Source organism: Pinus tabuliformis, chromosome J (assembly GCF_031772625.1).
Source record: "Pinus tabuliformis cultivar Carrire ecotype Pingquan chromosome J, CPIR1, whole genome shotgun sequence".
Taxonomy (NCBI): domain Eukaryota; kingdom Viridiplantae; phylum Streptophyta; class Pinopsida; order Pinales; family Pinaceae; genus Pinus; species Pinus tabuliformis.
In genome coordinates this window covers 73,559,209-73,578,491 of record NC_142295.1, presented here as the reverse complement: position 1 = coordinate 73,578,491, position 19,283 = coordinate 73,559,209, and the positions used below count along the sequence as shown (strand labels likewise).

General features: G+C 35.7%; 1 protein-coding gene across 1 annotated transcript; it reads left to right on the top strand.

Moving 5' to 3' along the window:
- Positions 1–881: 881 nt before the first annotated feature.
- LOC149225575 (cytochrome P450 90D2-like) lies at positions 882–9,174 on the top strand. The gene is made up of 11 exons (XM_089375119.1): positions 882–1,155; positions 1,397–1,842; positions 5,997–6,321; positions 6,421–6,570; positions 6,806–7,075; positions 7,247–7,336; positions 7,437–7,515; positions 7,633–7,739; positions 7,919–8,040; positions 8,511–8,696; positions 8,779–9,174. The coding sequence occupies exons 2-10, from the start codon at positions 1,589–1,591 to the stop codon at positions 8,608–8,610; spliced, it is 1,497 nt and encodes a 498-aa protein (XP_089231245.1). The 5' UTR covers positions 882–1,155; positions 1,397–1,588; the 3' UTR covers positions 8,611–8,696; positions 8,779–9,174.
- Positions 9,175–19,283: the final 10,109 nt, after the last annotated feature.

The following is a 19,283-nucleotide window of genomic DNA, read 5'->3' as shown; positions in this document are numbered from 1 at the left end:
CCTATGGCAGGCTCCTTAGCCCTTGCCCTAACACAGTGGAGCTTGAATGATTAGAAGAAATAATAATTCCTGTACGAGTGTCTAAAATTCCCTTGTCAAACTTTCCAATTATATATTTTATTATTAATATACTACCCTGAAATATATTACCTCACATCTTCAAAACACGAAGGAAAACTGTGATAAATATTTTTATCTAAAATCTTGAAGTACAATCCAGAGATATCACAGATTTAGGTATGATTCAGAGGAGACAAAAGACACTGGTACTAGATTATATCATAAAGTTGGAATGTCTTATTAGCAGTACAATTCTTGGTTAAAAAAACTCAGAAATTTAATTCACCCAGGAAGTTGGAATCCATGGTTGAAACTGAAAACCTGTGAATCACAGAAAGCACAAAGCAGTGAATACCCATTATAACTGAATTCTTCTGAAATCGTTGATGTTTATACAGTATTCAGTATTGTACTTCTGTCGTGGCATGTGCAACAGTGTCTCAAATTGCATATATATATATAAGAAAACAAAAGTAGTTACAGGGGAGCATTAATGTTAAGCAATTATTTTTATTCAGTAAGATGATTTGTTTTTTTGATGGAGAAGCTGGCAGCGTTTATTGTGAAGTTTTACAGAAAATGATCGAATATATCAATTATATGAAGAAGCGATCTGTCCCATAAACTATTAATCAGATAAAAAACAATCTAAATAATTTTGTTAAAGAAAATATATAAATGTATATACATCATTGAATATATAAAAGGAAATATTTGAGATATATATCATTGAATGTATATGGCTAATAATAAACTTTTGAATTTTTTGACCGAATGAATTTTTAACGAAAAATGAACACATTTATTGCACCTGTACCCTGCTTTTCTTAAAGGCCCATTCATTAGTTTTTAAGGTGTTTCCGAACAGGGCAGATCAGAAAAGGGTCATTCATTAGTTTTTGTAACAGGGCATATCAGAAAGGGATCATATGACAGAGCAGAATAGGACCACAGATATTGCAGTGGAATGTGACAGTGTAACACACGCATGTGGAGGGTAGGATTGGAAGGAGATATGAAAGTAAGGTACAATGCTTAATTTAAGGTTCTGAGCACAACTCACATGAAAAAACGGAGAGTGATTCAGCTAAATCGGTATGCGCGGATTATAGCTGAACAACTATTTATTTTAAGCATACCATTAATGATTTTTTTTGCTCATTGGATATTTAAATATAAAAGCAAATTGAGTTGTTGTGAACATTAAATAAATACATCTGGAACTGCTCCCATTATCTCGCATTCTTCGCTCATAATTGGGAAATTTAAGTCATTAAATGCCTTGGAATAGCTTCTGCTTATGACACTGATTCTGCTGCCTCTCTCCAATTTCTAGGTCAGTTTTTCCGGCTCTGTCAGAAAAGGCTTTGCAGGCTTTTCGCGGCACAGACACATTTAGCATTTCGTAGTAAGTCGAGGGAGATTGACAAAGGGGCCCTATAAAGGGTGACAAGCTGAACGAGAAAAACAATATCAGAAGCTGCAGATAATCAGTCCCACCAGTGGATAGAAAAAAGTGTTAGAAAACATGGAGCCAGCTCGGTCTCTGTTGAGCTTTTACTGTGAATATGATCATATTGCAGCTTTAGTATCACGGTTGTCCATTATCATATGCATGGTTGGGATGATATTGTTATGGAGTAGAGGTGGAAAGCACAGAGGAAACAGGGCTGGGCTTCCTCTTGGCAGAATGGGATGGCCTTTCATAGGAGAAACCTTGGAGTTCATTTCTTGTGGTTATTCATCACGCCCTGAGAGCTTCATGGATAAGCGCCGAAAACTGTATGTTAATCTCTAATGCTCCTCTTCTCTAATGTTGTACGGCTGAGCAATATGTATATCCTCATGAGATCTGTTTATGTTTATGTTTGGGTGATAGAAGTGTTTGGTGATTAAGGATAGAATGGAATTCGTGTAGGGTTCTCTGTTTCTTTGTGATTGGAATGGAATTTTACAGTAAATGAGAAATATAGACTCCTAATTGGGTTATTTTATTTTTCTAGTTGGAATATGTAACTTCTAAAGATTGGCTGCTAAAAATCTGTAACTTTTAAAGATGGGTTGTTAAAAATCTGTAACTTCTAAAAATGGGTGGCTAAAAATCTATATTTTTAAAGATTGGTTGTTACTATTACATTATATATAATTATTTTATAAATATCACAAATTTATTAGTTATAATGTTTTTTCAGAGATTTGTATAGACTTAAATCTACATAGTTGGAAAAAGACATTGTTCACCAAACTATTCTAGCTAAAATTTTTAACACAAAAAATAGACTTTCCCTGAGAATTGAACGTTGATCCATGCAGGCTTTGAAATTTCAGCTGATACTGTTGTTTTGTAGATCTAAACTTATATAACAGCCTGGAGAATTTGCAAGTTTGCAGTTTGATGAAGAGCGTTTTGGTCCAATATTGATTTTCTGTATTTGTGAAATTATATTAGTTTATGCCAAGCTTGAACATTAAGCTGAAGCCACAACTACCTGCCACTAGTTTCCACCCTTAACTTCTGCAAATCGAGAGCCAGTATATTGAATTTCTATCCATGGTGTTGGATTAGCACTTGAGCAAGGCCTGCAAAACTTTTTGTGTGTAATACACATGAAATTAGCATGTCCCTGCATTGAAAAAAAATCACCATTCTGAACAACTCTATTTTATCAAGGAGATTCCATAGTCAAAAGTACAGATTTAATAATGTTTCGTGTTACTCTGCCAATGTGACCTGGCCTGATACTTTCAGAAACCTTAAAAGCCTAATATTAATGTTTATTCAAGAGCTCAACAACTTGGCACTGATGGAATGTATAAAAAAATCAAGTCTGCATATTTCTGATGAAATGTCAAAAGCTGATTCAATGTAGTTTTTAATTTGTCGACCAGTCTGTCAGATTATAAGCCAATGAGATATGGGGACACCAATGAAGCAGCATTGCAGGAGATAGCTGTCGAAACCGTCTTTTGGCTTTTCGCTGAAGACCCGGTCATCATCAAACCCGGAAAGCCTGTGGCTGTCAAAACTGTCGAAGCAAATAGGATTTTTTTGTTGTTGCATTTTTTGTTTTTTCTTGAAAACCCGATTTTCGGAATTGGCGATTCCTGCGGAAATGGGGCATCCATTTGCAGAATTATAATTAGCAAAATTACAAAATTTCATTATCAGAGTCGCAACTTTCAGTACCATACTGCGTCAAATTTTAGGAAAAAAAAAGGGACCCAAAAAACAAAAAACATAAAACCGTTAAGAATAGAGGACTCCCAAGTTTCAGACAACCTTGGATTCCATCCACCGTCTTTACATCTTCGCTGCTGTCATTTCCATTCTCATGACTCGCGGCTCAGCATATGCCCACTCATTCATTCCACGGTGAAGGAAAAAAAAGAATTTGTTTGCCGTGCAATTTATTACTGTCTGGTGCACGTGTGGCCAGGGAATATTGAACTCTCTGTGGTCAGAAATTGAGATGGAGGATTATACAGACCTCATGTCACTGTAAAGCCTGAGACAAGTGGGCTCTGAGAATAGCTGGACCTTTGTCTGGCTTTTATCGCTTTTTGTTTGTTTATGAGATTATACTTTACACGTGATTGGACTGCAGAACCTGGGTCACTTTTTCTGCCTAAATCTTCATTTTTCATTTGACAATTGTCAAAATAAAGTTGTATGATTATGTAAAGCATTTTCGGTTTTCAAAGGTTTTGGGTTAATCTGCAAATCCCAAAATTCTTTTGGACATAGTAAATTCGTAAACAAAATCTTAGTCAGACATGAAAGCATGCACGAGTGTCATTGCAGGTCTAATTCATTTTTTTTCCCTGGATATTTAGAAGATTCCAGCTCTTCACTACACGTTTTTAGAATTTTTTTTAATAAAGAATTATATTTGAAATTTTGAAGTTTTTGTTTAATGATTTTTTTAAAGTGGTTTTCAGTTACATTCATATTCACGGGAAAATTCATATTCACCGGAAAATTTAGATAGATCAATCCAAGAGATCTACTGGCCAGCCAAACTAGCAAGGCCTGACTCCAAGGACGTCAAAGAGATTTAACTCTGATAAGCCAGACCCTTCACGATAAAAATTCTACCAACTCAACTATCCCTTATTACTATTTTTAATTTTTAATAATATTTTAACCTATATTACTATTATATTACTATACTTTTATATAATAATATTTTAAAACATATTTAATATAATTATTATTTTTAAGCTATATTTAAGTTATTCAAGAGGCTATTGAATTGAGCATATTTGTTTTACTTCTTTATGAATAAAGACTATGGTATTTTAAAACATTTTAACTATAATTGCATTTTTTTTATTAGTAAATTTAATAAGTTATGTAAAGAGAATATGATATTTTAAAATATCGTTTTTAACTTAACCAGTTATATGAGCGAGTCGGACTTTATTTTACATTTATTATCTTTATTTTACCTTTTATGCATAGAATTCTCTGTTTTACTTTTTCATAAATAAAATTATGAACATATTAATATTTAGTATTCAATTTTTTATTATTTATAAAATTAGAAATAAATTTTTTTCTTCATTTTTATTTTTTCATTTATTATATATATTTTTTAATTATATTGTTTAATTTAAACTAGTTGTTTTTAGTGTGATTTTTTGGAGTTTTCAGTGTTGGAATCAGCGGAAAGAATTGTGGTGAAATCTTTATTTTTTTATTTAAACTAGTGTTTTTAATATATAGATTCAGCACCTTAAAAACCCCAAGGGCACTTCTATTGTGCAGGGTTACCCATCAAACTTGTGATTTCAATAAATTCCTGCTAGATTTTAGAAAAATTAGACCAGAAAAAAATCTTTAAAAACTTCCAAAAAATCAACCTAACAACAACTCAAATTTAAACTAATTTTATTCCGACATCCATCCTCTAAAACAAACAAATGCATTTGAGTGGATTCTTATCCTACACTCAAAACTTTGGCGTTGTTTAAACTTCAATTAAAACGCCCCACCTTTCAATCCTGTCATTTGCAAGTTTTGCAAAATTTGAGGTTGAATTTGAACTTTTGATGATTTGGGTTTCTCAACAGACCCAACATTTGTCAGGTTCTACGGGTTTACAATTTCTGAAAAAATCCATGGTTGAATTTAGATTTTTGATGATATGGAACCTGGATCCATTTGAGATCCCAAAGATTTTGGTTTGTATTTATAGCAGGTTTTACAACTGACAAGTTTCCAATTTCTAAGAAATCTATGGTTGAAACTTGAATTTACATTTTTGATGATCTGAATCGATTTAGAAATCCCAAAATCTTTTGCGTTGCATTTATAAATAGATATGGGACGCTTAACCCCGCCCAAAACCTAGCAGAACCATGATTTCGATCAATTTATAACCCCAAATAAGGAGTTTTAGTCCATATTTATTCCAGTCTCAAAACCTAACAAAACCACGTCCGCCCAATTCATAACACCAAAAAATGGGTTCTGGTCCATATTTATTCTATACTTTAAAACCTGATAAATTATTTAAAATCTGACAAATTACATATGAAGAAAAGTGGAAACAGAAAAGCATTTTATTTTAGAATGAAAGACTTTCAAAGATAACCAGGAAAGTTATGCAGATATTCTGGCAGTTAGCTCTTGGGATAATTTATTTAGCGATGGGTTTGTCGAGAAGTTGAGAGCCCGAATACATTGTGAGGCTTCACAAGAAAAAGACCAAATACATCAACCAATGGTGTGTCCAAAAGTTAGAAGCTTTACTAGAATAAAACCAAATACATCAACCAAACGAAAAAACAATATATCCCATAAACTACTTTTATCCTTATAGATATTCAAATAATTTTCTTTCTTTCTATGATGTAACAAGACCAAATTCTAATTGAGATGGGAGATGGAGAGATTCTGGTGAGGCCTAACACTTGATTTTTGATGTGATCAGATATGGAAAGGTATTCAAATCACATCTTCTTGGGAGCCCTACAATCGTATCAACAGACCCAGAAGTAAGCAGGGTCGTTCTGCAAAACGATGGCAGGATATTTGTTCCCTCTTATCCCAAATCACTGAACGAGCTCATGGGGAAGTCTTCGATACTTATGCTGAGTGGGAACTTGCAGAAGAAGTTGCACGGCCTTATAGGAGGTTTTCTCAAATCTCCACAGCTGAAAGAGCAGATAACTGTGGACATAGAGAAGTACATTCTAAGCTCTATGATAAACTGGAAGGACGGTCAACTGGTTTACATCCAAGATGAAACTAAAAATGTAACCACAGATCACATATGCATTAATTTATTTTCAAAAGATTTATAATGTCTTACATTTTCGAAGTTTTTTATGCATATAAGTTGTTTTACTGAACAGATAGCATTTCATGTGCTCTTGAAAGCACTGATGAGTCTTAGCCCTGGCAATGACATGGAATATCTAAAACAAGAATTCAGAAAGTTCATGTCGGGTTTGGTCTCATTGCCAGTCAAGTTGCCTGGAACAAGGCTTTACAACTCATTGCAGGTGAGATTTATGGTTCGTAGTCTTATCTATTGTTAAATGTTATAAAGATACAGAAGATAAATATTTGGTGATTTACATAACTTCTTGATTCTCCCAAAAAAAAATGCAACGAACACAGCCAATAATTAAGTATATTAAGGATCTAGATTTTATTGAGATAAAGAAAGTTACAAATGTAATTCCCAATCACATAAATGCCACATGGCCTAAGTAGACGCGTTCCTGGTACCTGCAGGCAAAAGCAAGAATGGTTAAGATGGTACACAGAATCGTAGAAGAGAAGAGAACCAGCTATGCCACCTGCACATACCCAAGTCCTCCAAGGGATGTGTTAGACGTGTTACTGCAGGAAACAAATGATTTAGCAGAGCAGTACTTCCCCATAGATGTCATATGTGATAACATGATAGATTTGATGATACCAGGAGAAGATTCTGTACCAATGCTAATGACTCTTGCAGTCAAATTTCTCACGGACTGCCCGCTTGCAGTACAACAATTACGGGTATATTAGTCCCTTGGAGTCCTCCCTCATATTAATCCTGATCTCTTAAACTAATAAGAATAATGTAATTATTGTCTTAAAAGGCTCTGTTCAACTTTATAGGCTATTGTATTAAGATGTTTTAGAACACCACTAAACTCATGCAGCATTTCTACCCTTATTGGGTTCCAGGAAGAAAACATGAAATTGAAGAAAACCAAGGAACAGGAAAAAGAGCAGCTGACTTGGAGTGATTACACGTCCTTGCTCTTTACTCAGAATGTGAGTGGGCTTGTGGTTAATTAATATACAATATAAGCATCAATTGATATGTAAAAATTTATGACTGAGAAGCTTATGATTTCGACCTAATAATTATCAGGTGATAACTGAGACTTTACGAATGGGGAATATCATCACTGGTGTAATGAGAAAAGCATTGCATGATGTGGAGATTAAAGGTTGAATATCATCACTTTTAGATTATCTTCTAGTATTTGGTTTGATGAATTCAGTGTTTGTAATTGTGAATACAGATGTGCTAATTAAGTCGATCTGTTTAAACCCTTTTTGTTTAGGACACTTCATTCCCAAGGGATGGTGTGTATTCACATACTTCAGATCCATTCACCTGGACAAAGATTTCTACGAATGCCCATACAAATTCAATCCTTGGAGATGGCAAGTTAGTGCTATTATGGCATTGGTTTTCTCTGTAATTTTCCTTGTTTTTGATAAGTGAATTTGCAACTTTCAACTTCCAATTTATAAAAAATTTCAGTGATTTGACGAGGCTTGAATTGACAACGGTGTTGATCATAACTGACACATGATATATCTTATTTGTCCTCCTTTTATGATTAGGAAAAGGATCCGATTGGCAGCAGTTTTATTCCATTTGGAGGAGGCCAGAGACTTTGCCCGGGCATTGACATGGCAAGATTGGAAGCTTCCATCTTCTTGCATCAGCTTGTTACTCAATACAGGTAATTCCAAAAGCAATAGTCTAATAAGGCGACTTTTTGGCCAGTTTTCAGGAAAGTTTTCTGGTTGATTTTGCATGAAATCTGATTGGAAATTTGGGACAATTGTAGTTTTAGGTTGTTGAGTCTAAACAATCTGAGTGCTCCCAGGGTTTTTCAAAATGCTAAATCCAATTCTGCACTAAAAAAATAATAGAAAAGAAAAAACATTGTGATTTCTCGGCAAAAAAAAAAGCCAAAAAGTCACCTCGTTAAACTGCTCCATTACAAGACTGTAATGACAGAAAAGTACATGGACATATACTCATGTACTAAACCTTTGTTCCTTTGTATGCTTGTACATCTTGTGGAATTTTAATGTTCTCCATTAATACTTCGAAATGAAGTACATGGTCTCTTCTTACGAGGAGAGATTCAAACCTTTTTTAGCCACAGTAATGCTGGTTTAACCCTTATCTTTATGATTAATGCAGTTGGGAGGCAGAGGATGATTCTATTGTGAGTTTTCCAACAGTTCAAATGAAGAAAAGAATGCCCATCCGGATCAAGAAGATCACCACTTCACAATTTTAGTTTTCCATGAAATTTAATTTCTACATATTGAAAAACCTGCAAATCAGGACAAATATGGCAATAGCCTCTTGTGTGTATAAACCAAGGTGAGAACATTATTCCTCTTTTCCCTCCTTTTTCCTCTATTGATTTTTCATCATCAGAAATGATTAACTTCTTGCTTTTCAGAAAGAAGGTACAGAGTCCACGATAGAAAGGAAGCTGGGATTAGTTAACCAGACCTATTCCTGTGGCTGGACCGTAGCAGTATGTGAATACATGTACATCATCAACGCCATAGTTATGTAATATGGTTTAGGAGTGGACAATTAAAGTTTACAGGATAGCATAAAGATGCACTTATATATACAAATTTATGTTGAGAGAGTGATCGAAAGGAAGGGGATTTTATACTCCGAAGAGCTTTTGTAAAAATCTAAATCTCTATCTTGTGAATGGGGTGCTCTGTATTGTTTTAGCTATGAAATTATTTAAAATAGGCACTCTTCATTATACTCTGTACTAAGGATCTTTTTCTAGCTCCTTTAATGGCTTTGTGATCATTAATAATAATTCAGTTTTACAGCCACCTCTACAAAGGACTTGGAAGGATGCTTTCAGTTTTGTACTTAATGATAGTAACCTTTGGATTTTAGTTCCAATAGAATGGTATTGAGGCGAGCAATACTTTCCAGCATAGATGGCTGGTTATACTTTCTGGTCATTATTTTTATTAGTTCAAGCCATCACAACATGACAATGGTGATCAAGTCCATATATCAATATCAAGGGTTTAGTGGTTTTTTTAAAGCTGTAGCTGGTTGTTTTTATCAATACAAAATAGTATATGCATTTAAAAAAGAAGAAGATTGTGAGCATAGTCTCCTCAAGCTCCTTATCTATAATCTATAGTTTAGATTAATTATCAAAATTTTGATGCTACACAAGGTAGAAAAAAACAGTACATGTTCACCATAAAAGTCACACAAATTAATGAATCAAATACCTAAATCAAAATCTCCAAAAAATATTTAGGCCAGCAAGATACATCTATCGAATACTGGTGAGGATAGTGCCCGTGTTAGGAGGAGGGTCTATCATTCAATAGGGGTCAATGCCCAACCACTAATTACAAACTCAGGAACAACTTTAATGGGCTCTTGTCTATTATTGCAGCGCATGGGCTCTATAGGATACCTTGGTTAAAAAATTTTCCTAAGTAGAAGTACAAGAGGATATTTACAAATTCAAGGAATATTGGGAACATTGGATGTGGGCCAAATGTTCCATTTTTCCCAATGCTTGCAAACAACACAACCAACTTTGTGTTAAGGATAGTCATCAAGAGAGCTTTGGCACTAAGTTTAACATGTTGGAGAAGAAATAGTGAGTGGTTCCCTACTCATGTTACAGAGAGCCCTAACCCAGAAGTCCAATCTTTAGCCTAAATGATATATACCAATTCAAACTGAAACCCTCAAGTCCGCTATAGAACCGCAGCTGAGATCTCTCTCATATATATATATATATAAAATAAAAAAAGAGGGGCTCACCTTGTATCAAAACCACCAGCTCAAACCCTTTATTTTAACAGTGGCTAAGACCGAGCATGCATATCTATTATATATGAGGCACCCCTTTATAAGTTTCTAGCACTTTGATTTTTCTCCCAATTCTTGTAATATGACCAAGTTCGTGACCACAATGATTAATCCTAGGGAGAAATTGTCCACACATAACATGTCACCTCAACACTTTTTTCATTTTTTATTGGGTAGCTGTCACGATTGCGGGACTCCTATTTCCACCTCTATAACATTATAAATGACATGCGAGAAATAGCGCTCGCTCTCTGAGTGACAGCACGTGAACAAATGAATGGAGCGTGGAGAGAGAACGAGGGCTATTTCCCTCACATGTCAGGAAACTTTATAATAGAGGGTAGAGTTTCCCACGATTGCCCGGTCCTTGTCATCCCTGTACTATCAAATAATGTGTAAAGGGCTTTCGTTCCGGGAGACGGACTCCGGGAAATGGGAATTATTCCCCTCAACAATCGCGTCCCCGACTCCCATTAATTGTCATCCCAGGCCTTTTAAAAATGTGCAAGTCATTTTACCTCCGGGAACAGTGACAGTACTCATGGCCTCTTGTTAGTCTCGTACCAATATATTGGCCACACTTCACTTGGCTCGTTCCACAATTAACCGACTCCCATGTCATCCTAGTGCTCTCCACGTCACCCCGACCTCCTCTGTATTAGTCGACCTCACACGTCAGCCTAGATCTGAATCATTCCAGTGCCTCCCTCGCTTGCAACTCTTTTAACCTTTCAAGGAGAGACTCTCGTGACACGCTACTTCGACTGGTCTCTTGACAAATACTCGTTGACAGAACTGGGTTCCATCTCCCGACTCCTGTCAGATGACGAACCTCTGCAGAAAGGGAAAATGACTAAGTGCTCACCTCTTCCGCCTATGTATGCAGACCTCGACTCACTTGTGCTTATAGGCCCTCATCATTCCTCTCACTGCATACTTCAATCTCAAATCCTCAAGGGCTTCAACATAAAATTATCCAGGGGTTATTACATGGACATGAATGCCTTTGTCTTGCTCATGGAATTAAATTAAATAAAGCCAAGCCACAATGCAATACCTTGCAATGTTAGTAATATACAAGTGCACATTCAAATATATATAAGATTGTAGAAGCACTGATTTGAGGCATAAGTTAATCCAAATCGCTCTACACACTGCTTATTTTATTAAACTCAAACAATGAATAAATACAACAACAAGCTTTTTTCTGGATCCATGAATAGTGGATTAGATGGCTCAATTTTGGTTTAAAAAACAGAGGCTCTCGAATTTTTCAAACAGCGTAACAAAATACTAAATTTACAAGTTTACATGGCAAACAAAGAGTTTTCCTAATCTAACCAAATCCACACATTGAGGAACCAACTCCTTTGGTACAAGTTTTTGACCTTCTCGGTCAATCGAGTTTTTGTCAATGTTCCTACATCATACTCCCAAGGGAAAAAATTCATGATCTCCTGATCATGTCTTTTGCTACTAAAGTCCTCCTGGATCCCAAATTTTATGTTGTAACTTGCCATTTTCCATATCATCATGTTGTTGTTCTGTAATTGCTTGTAACCATCTAGGATCCCAAACCTGATTTTGCTTTTGTGTAGTGTCTTTGCTCCAGTTTTCATTATCAATCCTCTGCTCATAACTGCAGTGATTGTTGTTTCTCATCCAATTGAGAGTCTTTATCCTCTATCTTTCTCCTTTCACTTCTGCTTATTGGTTGCTGCCTCCTTGAATTGGACACATTACACCTTGACAAAACATTTGGAACTTACACCAATGACTTCTTAAGGTTCCAAAATATTTAAAATCTTGGTTCGCATCCTTTGTCAGCGGCTCTTTTTGTGTTATTATCGTCATTTGTTGTCTCCAAAATGCTTCTTAAGGTTCCAAAATATTTAAAATCTTGGTTCGCATCCTTTGTCAGCGGCTCTATTTTGTGTTATTATCGTCATTTGTTGTCTCCAAAATGCTTCCTTTAACTCTTCTAGTGTAACGATCCATGTTTTCTTGTCTCGCTGACTTATAAAGGTTATATTACACAATTCCTTTGTTGTTTTTGTTGTCCACATATTCATTGTCTCAAGTGGGATCCTTTCATCCTTACAACTAAAAATATAGAAACAATCCTCCATACACTGCCCTTTTACTGCAATAAATTCAAAATTTTGTCAATAGTTCATTGTATATCCATGTTGCATTCAATTGCATTTTTACCTTCTCCAATGATACCATGATTTCCACTTCCTCCTTGATCTGATGGAAAAATCTGATTATATATTGCAACTGTACATTCTGGAAATTTTCCTCTATTTCAGCAATGCTCTGTATAAGACTTGTAAAAACTCTTATTCTCCCATTCCAAGGTTCGTCTTCTGGATTATCTCCATCACCAAGACCTCTTAGGTTATCTTCATCTGCACAAGTAAATACATCTCCAAAAACATCTGCAAAATACAATTAACATTTAAATTTTTTTAATTTAGAATCAAATTGTACTTTGCATTTATCTCCTCCTCCAAATTCTTCGATTGTGCATGTTGTTGATATGCACATGACACAATAAAATTGCCATGTCCTTCCTTATCTTTTCTTCCATGGTTGCATTGGTGCACTCCTCTATCAACCATTTCACATCTTTGCAGTCCAAGTCATTTCAAGATCAATGATTTCTTCCATGCCTTCATTTCTGTCAAATTTCTTCTGATTTCCTTCAACGTTTTCTCCTTGTTCCCTTGCTGGTTTCAACCTGTCGCTTTGACACCCATCAACCTGTAGAACATTTTGTTTTTTATCAAACCAAAAATCATACTGATTATTATACCTTTCACTGCCTTGAAGAAATTTCTTCCATTTAGTTATCAACATATGATGTGTGAGAGTTACAAGAGTCCTCTCCCACTTTCACAAGTCTTCAAGGTGTCTAACTACTGAAAAACTCCACCACAAGGATCCTTCTGTTCTCTGATTTATTTCAAAGGATTACTCCATCCTTTGTTTACAAAATCCTTACGTTGATTTGATGTTTCTCCAAATTCAACTAGTGCTAAAAGTTTAGTTTCCATCTTGTTCTCTTGGAAAGGATTTTGTCTTTGAACCCTATTGTTGTCTTCAAAAACAACACTTTGTCTACCTTCTGTTAACACATATTCACACTTATTTAACAAAATGGAATTTACTACAGATGAATTCATTACCCCAATTTCTCTATCTTTACGTCTAGGTTGTTCTACTGCCTCTTCCAGCAACTTCAGTCTTTCATTGAAATCCTCAGACATTGCCTCCAAGCATTGCTTCTCGTCCTCGGTCATCATTTCCTTAGCTTCATGTATGTCTCATTCTCTCTTTTGAGCATTCTCAACAAATGTACAATTCCTTGTTTCTTCATACACATTGGCTCCTTCTCCATCTTTTGCAATTCCATGGCTATACTGAACATCATCACTATTGTCCATAGATAACTTCATATTTTGCATCGTTGTTAGCACTACTTTGGTCTGTTCTTCCTTCCTCATAACTATCCTCACAAATTACCCTTCCGCCTTTTTGACATGTACAAGACACTGATGCCTCTTCTTCCATAATAGGTTCTTGATTGTCTTCTTGTCCTTGACTTCTTATAGTCTTCTCCGAACTTCATGAAATACTTTGAGCTAAGTTCCTCTATCCAACTACTCTTCACTATCTTCACATTGTCTTGATTCACAATTTTCCAAAACATATGTCTTCTCCTCTCTTCTCTTCTGAATCTCCATTTGTTTCTAAAACTTTAAAAAACTCTCTAAAAATGATTAAATATACACTTAACAAAAGAAAATGAAACCAATCAAATGGATTATGGGTTTCCTTTTACAAACTTGAAGAGTTCCATCTTGAACTTCTTCATGAATTTCTTTAATGTTGTCTCCATAAATTGTTCTCTGAGGTTGTTCATCTTCAAAATTTGCTAACTCTCGCTGTTCTCCATAAGAAAATTTTTGCCTTTGTGAAATTTCTATGTTTTCCACTATCTTTGACATTTCTTCAGCACCATCATCTTTGGTACCTACAAATACATGCTCACACAAATAATTAAAATTAAAACCATGATACCCTTCAATGTCTGAAGATGCCTCTAGCATCCTTTTCGTTATTCCATCATCGTCTTCTTCTCCTAGGATTGGCCCTTTCTCTGGTTCACAAATGGATTCTCATCTTTTACTCAGCTACCCTAAGTGTCTCATCTCTCTCTACTCTTTGCATTAACTTCTCAACAAATAACTTGATATGCCATTCAACCTTTTTACCTACATACAATCCTTGTTTCAATTCTTCTTTGATCTCTTTATGTAGTAGCTTCTTCAAGTTGTTGAGTTCTGTGTATGTCATCCATCTCTTTGTAAAACTCTTCATCACTCATTTTCTTCTATTTTTTGCCAACTTTCTTGGCATACTCCTTCTTGTTGTGGCTTCCTACTAAACTTTTCCTTTGACTGTCTGTAGTCATCTTCATTTTCTCTTTAATGAGATCCTGCATCCCCACTGTGAGTTGCAACCAAGCCTTGTCTTGTAGCAACCCTTTGCTCCTACTACCAATATCTCACTAAGTTTTCTTTTGAGCTTATACTTTTGGTACTATTAGTTCTTTCCTCTAGACTCTTTTGAGCACTCCTTTGCTCTCCTCTGACTTCCGCACTTTTTTCATACCTTCTTCTCCTAAGAAATTCCATTGTTCCCTTGCTTTCAGTCATCAACTGAAATCTGCTTACAACATTCCTTGTTGCAACTTTTTCTTGCCACAAGCTTTACTTGCTCTCTTCCTCTTTTGTCTCAGCTTCCTCGCTGTGATTGTTACCACTGTGGTCTTCTTTCTGATGCTATTTGCTTCAACACTTCCAAATTAGTTGAAAACAAAACTCATTACCTATCATCATTGTTGCAATCTCCAAATCCTCTTTGTTGAATGCAAATCTATCTCAATCAACTATCCATCATCCCGTATTTTGCTTCACTTGTTGCAATTTGATCAAAAACTTGTGCTTGGATCTTCCTTTGCAATCCACACCCTACAACTAACATTCCTATCCTATAATCTTCGCACCATTATAACAACTTTGCATACCTTGGCTTGAATTAGCAATGAAATTCAAATAAGAGGATCACTGTTATAAACAATTTCTCCAATTCCAAAAATTCAATTCAAACTCAGACCCTCAAGTCCACTACAGAATCACCACAATCGAGATCTTCCATTATATAGCCCCCGAAGCCTATATATATATATAAGTCTAAAATAAAAAAGGAGGGGCTTACCTTGTATCAAAATCACCAGCCCAAAACCTTTATTTTAATAGTTGTTGAGACCAAGCACACATATCTATTATATATCGGGCACCCCTTTTTAAGTTCTTGGCGCTTTGATTTTTCTCTCTCTTTTTGTGATATGACCAAGTTCGTGACCACAATGATCAATCCCAGGGAGAAATGGTCCACACTTAACATGTCACCCCAACATTTTTTTCAATGGCTAAATGCCACGTCTGCCTGGTCCATGTCATCCAGGTATTGTCAAATAATGCACAAAATGATTTCCTTGTGGGAGATGGACTCTGGAAAACAGGAATTACTCCAGTCAACTATCGTCCCCAATTCATGTTAACTGTTGTCCCTGGGCCTTTTCAAAATGCGCAAGGCCTTTTACCTCTGAGAGGAGTTAGCACTACTCATGGTCGCTTGTTAGTCTCATACCAATATACTGACCCAACTTCGCTTCGCTCATTCCAAATTAATCGGCTCCCACTTCGTTCCGACACTCTCTACATCACCCTGACCTCCTCCATATTGGTCTGCCTCACATGTCAGCGCAAATCCAAATCATCCCAACGCTTCCCTCACTTGCAACTCTTTTAACCTTCTAGGGAGAGACTCCCATGACATGTCACCCCGACCTGTTTGTTTGAATACTTGACGACGAAAATTTGGCTTCGTCTCTTGGCTGATGCCAGATGAAAAACTTTTTCCGAAAGGGAAAATGACTAAGTGCTCACCTCTTCTGCCTGTGTACATAGACCTCAACTCATTAGTGCTTACAAGCCCTCATAATTCCTCCACTGTGTGCTCCAATCTAGAATCCTCAAGGGCTTCAACATAAAAGTATCTAGGGGTTATTACATGGACATGAATGCCTTTGTATCGCTTATGTGAATTAGATAAATCCCGACCACAACATAATACCCTACAATTTTAGTAATATACACGCACACATTCAAATATATATAAGATTGCAGAAACACAGGTTGAGGCATAAGTTAATTAAACTATACACTGCTTATTTTATTAAACTCAAACAACGAATAAATAAAATGTTGGGAAAAACACTAAGAGGGCGAGGAGGGGGGCGGATGAATTAATATTTAAACTTTCACAATAATTTTTTTTCCAAACTGTATACGCGATTTTACATAAACCAAACAGCGTATGTCCGTGACTATAATGAATGAGACCATCTTATAGATAATAAACTTGTAAAACAACTAATTCATTGTCTATTGAACTTAGATCAGAGTGTGATGCATTTACTAAGCAATAAACATATGTAGTAAGAACATAATAAATCAACACACATGAACACTTGGATTTTTCAGGTGGAAACCCAATGTGGAAAAAAACCACTGTCATTGTCGTCTCAGTCTTCAATCTTCGTATTATTAAAAAGTGTTTACAAGTTTTGTACTGGTGCAGATTCTTTCCAGTATGTAAGCATCTACCTGCTGAAGGCTACAACCTTCACTCGTTTTCCAACTTCTACTCGAAGGGAGCTCCAACCCCCTAGCTCTTGTACTGGCTAATATGATTACTAGTACGTAGGCACCAACCTACAAAAGGCTACCACCTTCACTCATTCTCCAAGGACCACGTTTCATAAATTTTCAGACTGGATACTCCTGGTACACATCAATCACCACTGCAATATAACCATCAAACAGAACTGTATTAACCAATCACTGAAACCCATCAAATCTGAAGCAAAAACTCAATCAATCAATTTGAACAGTTAGATCATTGTCACCAATACACAGAGCTGAACTCAGAACACTGCATCAAAAACTAGAACCAACTGCGACCTCAAAAATCATATGTTAGAACGTATACGTTGCTTCAATGAGGAAAACCTGTATATATACGCTACTTTCTATAACTCAACCTGCGTATAACTCTAAAGATACTAAATCATAAAACTTCTGAGCCAAAAAATATACTAACCAAAGACATTCTAAAGATCTACATCCATATTACATATTTCTAAACAGATAGTAGTGAAAATCACCCTTCTTACTCAATCAATCTGTCAACCAGACTTGATCTCCTTATACAATCATTTTAACTTCAGATCTAGTGAAGACATCATTGATAAACAATAGTGAAACAACAACATTGATTAGATAGATTAGTCATTTTTGAACAACAAGCCCTTCCTTTGCATATGCCACATGCTGAATCGCGTGTATATGCACCTTCACCGAGGCGAACCTGAGTATAGATTTTCAAATAATGACTTATAATTTCACATCTTTTCATGACTTTAGATATACCCAGATCATAGCATTTAAAGGATAAACCATGCGTTAGCACTCAGATCTAGCCTATCCATTATCAGATCATACAATGATAATTCATTTCAGGTCTCATGATCTTGTCCCAGCATTGTATCCAAGGGTGCACAAGATTTTTCAGATCTATATCATAACCATAGCCCTTACAACACAAAATATACTTCAGATAGAAGTATTCATGAAAACCCTTTCACTTGCACACCTAGCCCTTTGATTTTCTACTCCTTATATACTTAGAGCTTTTGTCAATACCATGGACCAAAACAAAACTTAGAACCTATGATATTCTTAGACTGGATCAAGTGACCGTTATTCTGCTCAATATTGTGGACTAATACCATGGTATGGACCCTTGGTATTCTTTAACCTTAATTTTTCATCCCATACACACTTTTCTTCTGTGAAATTGCATGCATACGCATACGTGCCTTTTATTCTGTGAACCTACATGTATATGTGACTTGAAGTAGGTTAAACAACATATACAACTTAAAGCATTCTCTTTCCTAAATTTCTTGATTCTGATCTGTAATCTTTTGTCCCATCATCCTGTGCTTTTCCACCATTACTCTGTTACCTCGGAATTGACTTGTTACAATGTGATTTCCATCATGCATCACTTTATCATTTCTTAACTGACCTGTGGATACATCTGGTTATATATGTGAGTTTCCATCAATTGCAACACCTGTATCATAATGCCAACGATCTCCCCCTTTGGACTTAACGGAAACTATATTGGTGTTTATTACTTCAAGTTGTAGAACCTGTTAGATATATCAAACACAACCAAGATACTCTCCCTCTTTGACATCAAGGGTAAAGGGCAGACCAAGATATTCTCCCCCTTATTACATGCTAATATGCACCATACTATTCATGCTCCCCTTGAGCACATGCAGAGTCTGCATAAATATTTTTCAAAAGAATAATATGACTCTATAACTCAACTATGTGAGTATGACCTTCCTATCACCAATGACTCATACATACATAAATTACCCAACCAAGTTGGGATACATCAGATGTTTATACATGACTGAAAATTGCAATTATTACATCATATTTCGCATGCATAGTGGGGGTACAAATTACATCATATGTCAAAAAGGACTCATCCACAATAGACTATAACAGAAAGAGACATATTATTACACCATAGGTCTTTACATGACCTTTTCATCAAATGAAATTAATAACTGAGATCATCACTGAATTCAACAACCACGATGCCAACAATGCATAATATTTTGAAGGCTAATGCCCCCCCTAAACCTGTGATACCTGTGTATTGTCAACAATTCATTCAACAATAAAATAAACGTCAATGAGAAAAACATATCAACACACTGTATCCATAAAAAACATGCATGTTAGAAATTTATTTTGAGTCTAACCCATTGTTTTTCTTTCAGAAAAACACATACACTACCGCCGTCACAGAAACTTGCGTACATACGCGACTCTGCTTAATGAAATCCACGTATAGAAAATAATCCTCTGATTT